At 50.0% G+C, this 10,377-nt stretch overlaps 1 protein-coding gene across 2 annotated transcripts in view; it reads right to left on the bottom strand.

The window, feature by feature from the left end:
• AKAP1 (A-kinase anchoring protein 1) overlaps positions 1-4,752 on the bottom strand; it is a 12,886-nt gene extending 8,134 nt beyond the window's left edge. For both annotated transcript variants that reach the window (XM_027660323.1, XM_027660322.1), the window contains exons 1-2: positions 4,218-4,752; positions 48-1,136 (exon numbers count right to left, since the gene is read on the bottom strand). In XM_027660323.1, coding sequence (XP_027516124.1) covers positions 48-1,112 — 1,065 coding nt within the window. In that variant the 5' untranslated portion in view covers positions 1,113-1,136; positions 4,218-4,752. The remainder of the gene's footprint in view (positions 1-47; positions 1,137-4,217) is intronic.
• Positions 4,753-10,377: the final 5,625 nt, after the last annotated feature.

Below are 10,377 nucleotides of genomic sequence, written 5' to 3' on the forward strand. Positions count from 1 at the left end.
CCACTCCCTGCCCCCAGAGCAGCACCACTCCCTGCCCCCAGAGCAGCCTCAGCCTGGCCAGCAGTGGCCTGGCACGTCCGAGGGGACATCTCGCCTGCAGAACCCGACAGCACTTCCTCAGTTGCTGCCAAAATGACCTTGGAAATGAACTGTATTGCTACTTGCTCAATTTTCTCAACTTCCTTGTCCAAACTCACTCCTCCAATCTTCTCTCTTTCCAACTCGTCTCCTTTTGGCTGCGTGTCCTCCCGACCCACTGGCACACTGGCAACGGACTCGGGCATCTCCTCGTCCCTGGACTGCTTCAAACAGGCAGGCCCCAAACTCCCTGGTAACACCCTCACTACAGAATCCTCGTGACTTGAGACAACTTCAGCTTCCTTACTGACAAAGGCTTGTGGGGCATTGGTTTCTTTCTCCAATCCCAAGCAATGGGCTGTCACAGAGCCAGTATCCAACTGCACAATTTCTGGCATCTGCTTTTCCTCAGGGGGCTTAAATGCAGACTCATCTGACTGCTCTGCATTGCTGATCTCCACCTTGGCTCCCAAAGACTCTTGTGCCAGGGGTGCTGATGGCTGCTGATCCCGGTCTGCACTGGAGCTGGACCCCTGTGCTGGGCTCAGCTCCGTGCTCTCCGGGACCCGAGGGAGGGGAGCACGAGCAGGGGCACCCCTTTCCTCTTGGGATCCTATCCTTTCTAGTTTTTCACTGTCGTCCTCGTGGGTGCTGGGCTGAACTGTCGTTCCTGACAGGTCTGGAAGGTCCTGTGAGAGATCCGGCCTCTCGTGAGTTTGGCACAGAGGAGAGGGCGTCGTCGGGCCCGCGGGCAGCAGGGGGGTCAGCAGGGGGGTCAGCAGGGGGGTCGGGGGTCTGTTCTCTGGGCATTCCTCCAGCGACGAGTGAGGCCGCCTGCGAGGAACACACGCTTCTGGTTTGGGGGCTGAACCACTCTCTGACACTTCTTCCTTCTTTTCCCTTCCAATGGTTATTGCTTGTTTGTCGCGATAGCTCGCGTACTTTTTCCTCCAGGAATATATCCACCAGCAGCCGAGCAGGGCCAGCACCCCGGGAATGGCGTACGGGACGAAATTGCGGAAGCGCAAAGCCATCTTACAGAGCTTCAGCAACTACGCCTAGAAGGGGAAAGAAAGCATGTTAAAATAGTCACAGGGAAGGTAACAGGAAGGCTGAAGTTTCCTAAGTGCCTTGAGGTGTTGCCATTAGCATGAACAGGTTCGTTTTCCAGTCACTCTCAAAATTCCTGTCTCTGCTCTGGCAGCGGGTCACAGAACAAGATCCTGACCCAAGACTAGGGATATCTGGCCATTTCTCACCATTATACTCCATGATTTCACCTCACCTCACCTTTGCACTTAATTTCCCCTTGTTTCTCCTGCCTCTCCCCTGCAGGTCAGTCCTGCCCCCAGCACAGCAGGTTTCTCCAGCACTGGGCTGGGCTCACAGCCCAGCTGCACCACAGCATTCCATGACACAGGCCTGACACATGGCAGGGCTGCCCAGCTCTCCCCTTGAAAGGCAGCATCCCATTCCCCAGAGTTCCAGAGTCTGACAACACACACTTCTCTAAAACCTTAGGAACCCACCTCCAAAGTTTGTTCTCAAAATTCACTGCCCTGACTTCCCACAGCCAACAGCTGTCCCCTTTCCTCTAGAAAGTCTGCAACTCCTTTTCCACCTGGGCACCATGGAGACTCCTGACCCAGTCCTGCTCCTCCGCTTCTAAGCCTCACCTGGGTCACATGAGACAGGGCTACCAGACCGTTCCTTTTCCTTAAGGAAAGTCTGCAGCTGGAATGCAAAGCTTAAGAGTTACCACATCCCAAACAGCCTTGTTGCAAAGCATTTAGAGTTTATATTTTCACTGCACGGGAATTAAAGCAAAACACCACGTGTTGGAGGATGCTTATATAGGCAGACTTGAAGCCAAACAGCCGTCGAGACTCCTGCCAATGAGCAACAAAAATAAAGATTGTTTTCAGGAGATAGCGAAGTCCTAGAAATGGGAAACACGCACTGGAAAAGAGCATTATCTGGTTCCTCTTTAGAAGCATGATACTTCTATGAAAAGAGAGGACAATCAAGGCAGTTGGCCCAATGCTTAGTCTGTCTCAACCGTAAAAACCCCTTCTGTTATCAGAGCAAGTGTCCCAACCCAGCTCCCAGCGCTCCTTCAGCCGCGGTCTTCACCGGGAGCTGATTACATTCCAGCTGAGGGACAAAACCTCCCTCGAGCTCAAACCAAGCGTCAGAGCTCAGATAATTTAATATTCACTCTGGATTTCCCACCTCCATCCCACAGGAGCACTCACACAGCTTCATTCACGCCACCTCAGACCCTGCCTTGCCTCCACTCTGCTTCCTGCAGAGCCCGGACACTGAGGCACACGAATGAGGGACTAGAAACTTGCTTGTTCAATCCCAAATTAAAGGTCTGCTGCAGATATGATTTAAGGAGTTCAGTAATATCCCAGTACATCACAGATGAGGTATTTATGTTGTTCTATACAGGAAACTCAAGTGTGTTCATCAGACATTGGTGTGTGATTAAATAAACTGGATAACTAAGAAGTAACTAAATCCCAGTTGTTCCCAGCCAGCTGCGTGCAGCCAGGGAGCAGCACTCACTGCTCAGGGCAAGCCTTCTGTTAATGGTAACATCTGGGATTTGTAATTAAAAACCCAGCAAACCTATGTATTAGTGTGGATGTTTGGTTTTTGGAAGTGGAAAGGGTGAAGCCTGTACATCCCTGAGACAAAAGGTCCCCGTTCACGCTGCCCAGCACAATGGCACATTGTGAGCCACCACAAGGGCTCATCTGCTGCCTGCTGAAGTTGTTGTAATTAATGCAGAACTACCCTACAAGCTGTCTCACAGGCACACCACAAACCCAAATTAAAGTAGCTCACATAAGTCCATTCCCAGCAAGTATTCCCGATTAAACAGACAGCCCTATTATTATCTGATTCCCTACTAAGTTGCACCAACTGTTCAAACAATAGTCCCACACAGCTCTGCAGCACAGGGAGACAGACACAGGATGCCCCACAGAGGGTCAGGTCTGTCCCAAAGTCTGGCAGACAAAACAGTTCTAAGAGTCATTTTGAACATTATCATTTAGGATAAAGATCTTCACTCCTCTGTGATATCTGGATGAGTGGGGACTGCTGCATTAGCTGACGGCTCCTCGCGACGCTCATTTAATTCCACATTTTTAATTTACTGTTTTAGCCATCACTACCAGTGATGGTGTTAAATGAGAATTCCACATCCTCCCATCAGCTAGAGCAGGATGAAAGGCAGTGCCCTGTGTGAGGTGCCAGCAGACATCCTGGAGTGCTGGGTTGGCTGGGGAACAGCTGACACCAACAAACATCTCCTTGCACAGACATGCCAGAAGACTCCAGTAGCTGGCTCTTGCCATGCTGGTCACGATGCCTGAGGATGGCTGACTGAACCTGCCCAGCCCTCCAGCCAGGACACGGCTTCTCCTTCGCCTGCTCTCCAGGAGAGCTCCCAGAGCCCCACAGCCACTTCCCAACTCACTCAGGAGTGACCAAGCCATCTCTCTGCTGCCAATCTGACAGTCAGTTCAGGGTTGCAGGGGCAACAAGATCATTGGAACACATGGGTGGAAGAAAGGCTGGGATTTTCCTGCCAGCAGCAGAACAGAAAATGGCAACTTGTCAAATCACATGCCCTCAAGCACTGCCAAGTGGGAGGGAGCCTGGCCCAGCAGGCCCTGCACTCTGGGCAGGAGGAGCCAGCTGGGAAGCACAGCAGCTCCAGAGGTTTTGGACAGGAGATGAGCAGCTTCGTAGGAGGCAGAATCAACAGGAAGTATTGGATCCCCAGTACTATTCCCAACAAGCACGGTCCCATCAGTCCTGCACCAAAAATAGTGGAGCTCACACACTGTATGCACTCACCCCACCACCAGCCACTTCCCTCTGGCACGCCAGGAATGCAGCCTAAATGTCACACCTTGGATCATGGCACGGCTGGAGAGCTGCAGCCAGCACATGAGACTTCAACCTGCTAAATAATCCCCACAGAGGGTCAGGATGGGATTAAGACACCAAGGAGAGAGTAGGGGTCAGTCAGCTCTCCAAATCTGTGTCCTGATTTGATTTATGGAAAACTCCTGGTAAAGAGCAGGGAGATGAGGATGAGAAAGAATGCACACGTTACCTACCTTAGAAAAAAAGCCAAGGACAGTCAAGGTACTCTACTTGTTCACATTAGAGCAGTTCTAAGCCACCTTGTTTCCTGGCCAGGACAAAGAGCCCTTCAGCACACGCAGCCTTATAAGGTTAGAAATGTTCGCAGCACGAGGTTCCCAGGGAAGTCAGATAATTCATTCTCAGGGTCCGAGAGGAGTTCAGCGAGCACTCGCTCCAGAATTTCAGGGCTTTCCACGCCCAAGGAGGTCTGTTCTGAGGGCGAGCAGCTTCGAGTCTCTACCAAGAGAGAGGCCAGGATGACTCCCAAGTGACTGAGCCCCCATTCTCTGCAGAGACCCCTCAGCGCTGCCGGTCCCGGTTCCTCCGCTTCCCTCTGCCCCCGCACTTGAGAGGCTATGCTTCCAAACCCTGAAAGCAGTGGAAATCAAGACTGGAATTAAAGCCCGTCCTGAAGGATCACAGAGCAAAGGAGCAGGCAGCTAAATTGGAAATGCAGCTTCAACAGCGAGGCCAGGACACCTCCCAGCAAACCCTATAGTTAGCGATGCAGCGCTCGGGAAATAAATACTATCTGGGTGAAAGAGAACTGGACAGGCTGGCACGGTTCAAACTAAATGGGACCACGTGGGCTTTTAAAATTTTCCATGCTAAAAATAACCAATAGCACATGCTCTGCCTTATAGGAGGCATAAGAACAGGAGTTGACAAAAACCTAAAGAACCGGAGGCCCTACTGTTAAGATTAAAATAAGAAAAGCTCCTGCACAGAAGCAGACGTAAAGCCTTACATAACCTCCCCCTGGCATGAGGCATGTTTTCATCGAAAGTTGAACTGGCATGTGGCACTGCCTTATCTAACTGCAGCTTCCCCAGGTTTCATACAAGACGAGGGAGGCAGAACTTGCACAATGGAGGGACCTTCTGCCAGGCCCTGCTGGAGAGCACAGGGGCTTTCTCCATGCAGGGCAGCACCCCCAGGGCTGACCTTACAGGAGGGAGCTGTGAAGCCATAGCAGTCTGCCAGCCCTTGCATCACACACTGCAGATCAAGGCCACCAGACTTTACAGCCTTTCCACCTCTCTCCTGCCCAGCCTGGTGTACCACCATCAAACCAAACATCACCCAGAGCCAGGAGCTCACACGACATGACTCAGGAACTACAAACACCCAGAGACAGGCAGGAGCCAGACCTCCAAGATCTCAAACTGTGGGACACCTATTTTAAAAAGAAGCCAACAGGGAAGTCTCTGTATACTTAACTAATTAAAGGTAAGTGTTCTGCAGCAATTTCTGCTTCAAACACCAGCACTGAAAGACTAGAACAGCAAGAGATACCCCTTAAGCAACACCACCTTTTCACAGGCCAGTGAACATGGGCTAGGAGCTCAAGAAACAGGCTGCTCTGCAAATGAAAAGCCACTAATGAAGCCACTCCACAACCTTAAAACACTTAAGAACCAGCAGTCTCCTATTTGCAAAAGCATAAATTGTGACTTAAGTAAAAGGCTGAAAAAGCTGGTTGATGTAGAGCTAAACTACTGCTCTGGAGCAAGAAACACCACCACCACCAGGCTGCCTTTTATGTCCAAGATAAAAACTGCCTTCAGTGTAGTCAGCCCCAGTGATGTTCCTGCAAGAGCTCACTGCCCCCTCACAGCTGGAGCTGCCACATTCATTGATGGTTCTGTGTGTTTTCCTAACTCAGGAGCCAAACCCTGGTCCCACACAGCTCCGGCAGCATTAAGGCCAACACAGGACTCAGAACAGTTCCTATTTATTTACACACTCAGAAGCAGAAGTTTACAATAAAAGCATCAGTGTAGGCCAACCTGTGGAGCTTTTTTAATAGATGTTTTGGAAATCACCAAGAAGTTCACGAAGACACAGACTCTGACCCCCAGCAGCCCTCACCACACTCTGCCTCACAGAGTCAGCCAAGGCCCTGAGTGCTCCTCCTGCTCTGCAATAATTAACAGTTTGTAATTAACATTAACCCTATCAGGTTATCAAGCTCCTTACTGCACTTTCTATCTTATTACCTCCCTGCTCCAGTTGTTTCATTATTTATGGTCTCCTCACCCAAGGTAGTGTCTCCCTGTGAATCCTCTGCTGCAGAGGGAGGCACGAGAGCTTTTTCCCCATTTTCCCAGGAGGGCCTCTCAGATACTTCAGCAAACTTCAGAAATGGCTTCTGTACCACTTCACCACTACCCCCACAGTCCAGGCAAAGCAGCTGTTATTACCTTTATAACCTACCAACACATTACAAAAATCTGGGCTCAGGAAAAATTTCATCATCTTTCCTTCTTTCTGCATCGTCACACAGGTTGGAGAACATAACAAATTATTTTCCAGAATTTCAGAAAAAATACATTCAATACTTAGCATTTTGCGTTTGCTTCTACACCAAAGAAGCCAATGCAGCCCTTGCTCTGGGCAACATAAGTGTAGTGGCCACTCCAGGTACAGCTTATAAATCAAAACTTCAAAGCAACCATCCAAGTCAAACACCTGGCATCTCTATCAGCTTCCACAAAACAGAGACTAAACTAACCAAAGGCTTCCAATTTTCTCTGCACAAGACAAAAAACAGACCTGCATTTTCAAGGAGACGGGACGGTGAGGTTTACATCACAACACTGATAGTGCTGCAGGACACAGAGAGCAGAGAGCAGCACCAAGACCAAACAGGTCCCCAGGTACGTGGGGGCAGCAGTGCCCTGCTCCCAGCAAGGAGACCTTGGCAAACAGCTTCCCAAAACAAAGCTGGACCAGGCTCAGACAGAAAAGCAAAACACAGTGGAGTTTGGTTGGAAGTTGCAGAAGAAGTTTGTATCCTTCGCAGAGAGGAAGGACAGCAAACATCAGTGAGGGAGGTGTCCTGTGTTTGTCTGCGCTGGGGAGGAACTGCAAAGGGTTCACTGGGAGGCACTCAGACTGAACAGCAGGGAGATCACTTGTGTGCATGAACAAGTGCTACAAGGAGTGACTCCAGACCTAATCACAGAGACACGTTCACTCTGATCCCAGCAGTGTCCCCAAGCCCCAGCCCAGATCACATCAGGGGCAGCTCTCACACAGAACACCCTCCCCTGCACTGCAAGCTGCCTCCTCTCCTCAGCTTCGGCAGCCCTTTTTAAAAAGCAAAGCCAAGACACAGATCAAATGACCTTCCTACAGTCACACAGGGTTGGAGGAAACACAAGGAATGGAAAAAAGGGATTCCAGCTGGAGAGAGGGGAGCCCACCTTCTCCAGCAGGCAGCAAGCACTCCATTCAACTTGAAATACTTTAGGGAAGGGATGTGCTAATTTCTTTCCTGCACCCATGAACACCAAAGAATTCTTCCTACCCCCGCATTTCCACAAGAAAACTAAATACAAGTCCAAGTTCATAACAAAAAGAAGCTCCTCTTTAAGGAAGGGGAAACCACAGGATCACAGCCCTGAGATTTAGGGGGATACACACTGCAGTCCTTGTCCCAGACACTTCCAGTTCCCAATTGCCAGGGTTACCCCCATGCAAAGCTAAGGCCCCCAATACCAGAGGCTCATGCAAATCACGAGCTGACTGCTGCTATTTATACCCAGAGTCAAAAATCAGCCCCAGCACATGGCAGGTTTCTCATCTGCAGTGCCAGGTGGCAGCAGAGGTCAAAAGCAAGCAGGTCTGCAGCAGGGATTCCTTTGCTCAAGAATGATTTTAAGTGATCTTCTATGAAATATTCAGCTCTGCTAACAGTAAAGTACAGGGTCCATAAATTCAGAGTCACCTTCCAGCTGACAAAGTGCAGGGACAGCAAAGCTGAACAGAATCCACGTAGGGGACAACAAAAAACCCACAGTAAAACAGCTGAAGACAGAACGCTTGAAAAAGCAGTGAGGGACATGCAAATATGTCCCCTTCTAGCAATCCCCACAAGAAACAAATGCAAAAGCTTTAATTTCCAGGAAATATTAAACACCTGCTGAATAAAATAGCTTTTTCAGAGTATCTGAGCATGGCTGCCTGAAGTTAATCATCACTTCATGAAGTCTAACCAGCTATTTGCATTAAGAGCTCCACAGAAGCACTGCAGTTAGAAATCAGGATTTTAAAAAGGCTAATCATTAGATCTGAAACACGAAACAATTATAAGTAATTAATGCTGTACTTAATGTTTTTTATTAGTTCTAGATGTTGCTAAGGGCAACTGGGATATCAGCCTTGATCCTATTACAGTCTCCTTGGACACTAGAAATACCTTAAATCATTTTTTCACATCAGTTAAGTGCACATCAACGGTGAGAAGCATAGATAAGTGGGGTATGTTGCTTTTAAAGCATTATGCTCTTCAGATAACTGCTACTGCAGAAGTGCACTTGCTCTGCAATCCCCCCACAGCCAGCCTGCGATGTTTTCAAAATGAACACGAGAATCTCAACATCATAAATTAACTGTTGCTGGCTCAGAGAGCTTTGGCTGCAATCCTCCAGCAAATTCCTGTCACAGTTAACTCCCCAGGGAATCTGCAGGAGCTGGGGACTGACATACCATGGTGGGTCTGAGCTGCAGGTACCCTCAGCTCCCACCCTGGGCAGCGAGGGCAATTCCTGTTGTCTCACTTCAGGCACTGTGAAATGTCTAGGTTAAAGCCAAGGCTTTCTAGGCAGCTGATGATTATCACTGTTAACATCTCAGAGCATGTCTAGAGATCTCTAAAAAGGAATATGGTTCCTAGGCAGGTTTCTAAACCCAGTGTGAATAAGGAGAGCACTCCTGAGTAGGAAACAGCTACTAACACACATAAGAACTGGGTTCCTGCAGTGCCATCCACACAGACCCTCCACCCTAATATCACTTTTCATGTCTGAGAGCAAACAGCCTGTTGTAGAAGACACTGGTGAGAGACTGACCTTTATAAACCTCACAAGAGCTCTCAAAAGTCCTTCAAGAGCTCAATAAAACACTGAAGCAGAAGCTGGGGGACTGTCAGGTGAGCGGGACCAGGACAGTGAATGTTGCAGTAAGAAGGTAGATTCCATCACACCTCAAGCACAGCTCAAGCTCTACACAATTCTCACCCCTTTTAACTTCCCTCCAGCACACTGTGCAGCACGTGCAGGCAAACCAGTGAATGAGAATGAGATGCACAGACTGGAGCCGTGCTGCACCTTTCCAGAATCACAGCTCCAGAGGCACTGCTGGAGGACAGGCAGGGTAGCTCAGCAGATGCCTGGACAGTCCTTCACCCTTTACACAAGCAGCTCATTAAAGACTGAGGAGACTGAGTGACCTGAACTGAGTCACACAGTGACCCTGGCCGAGGAGGGAGCTCGGCCCAGCTGCTCCCTCAGCTCTGGTCCAAGTGCTCCCAGGGAAGGGCCGTGGCCCCTCGGGAGCTGTGCTGCTCTCCCACACCCCACGTGCTCCCCCAGGGCTGTGCTGGTAGATCATTCACAGCCACAACGCCAACGGGAGGAAAGCAGAGTTACCAGTGCAACACCTTCCCCAGCAACCACCTTCCCTTCCACCTGAGCCAAAGTCCACGGGCCGATAACGCTCGGCAGGTGCAGCACAGAAAGGCCCCATCTCTGCCATTCCACAGCCCCCGACTTATTTCCTACACAGACTGTGGTCAGATGCAGCTTTTGGTGCCGTTTCCTGCTGTTCTGGATCAATCCCATGAAGAGGATACCTGTCTGTTCTGTGATTGCTGCTTTATGGATTACTATGATAAAGAACGTGGCCAAGCACAGAGCACGTTGCCCAGTTCTGGAACAGGAGTAACTTAGATTTCACCTGCTTCAAGGAAAAAGGAAAAATAAAAGAACAAAACAAGTCAAACAACAAGGATTCTCCCAGGAAAGCAAGGCTCTCCAAACATCACTTCCTCAGTAGCAACATAATTTAATTCCTTTGCTCCTGACTGTGTTCCACGCTGGCTTACAAACAAAAGGAGTCACTGCAACGCATTAGAAGTTTGCTAATAACAGTTTTTATGGCCATTATCATAACACAGGCGAGGCTCGCCGGACCAGACACGCGGCAGACAACTCAGGGCGCTTCAACACGCACCGCCCGAGCCAGCCCCGGCCTTCCAGGGCAGCCACGGAGGGGCCGGCCCGGGGGAGCCGCGGGGGTGAAACGCACAAACCACCGCCCGGCTCGGCAGCGCCGCTCGCCCCCCGC

This window comes from Corapipo altera, unplaced genomic scaffold, assembly GCF_003945725.1.
Source record: "Corapipo altera isolate COAL_440 unplaced genomic scaffold, ASM394572v1 271, whole genome shotgun sequence".
Taxonomy (NCBI): Eukaryota; Metazoa; Chordata; class Aves; order Passeriformes; family Pipridae; genus Corapipo; species Corapipo altera.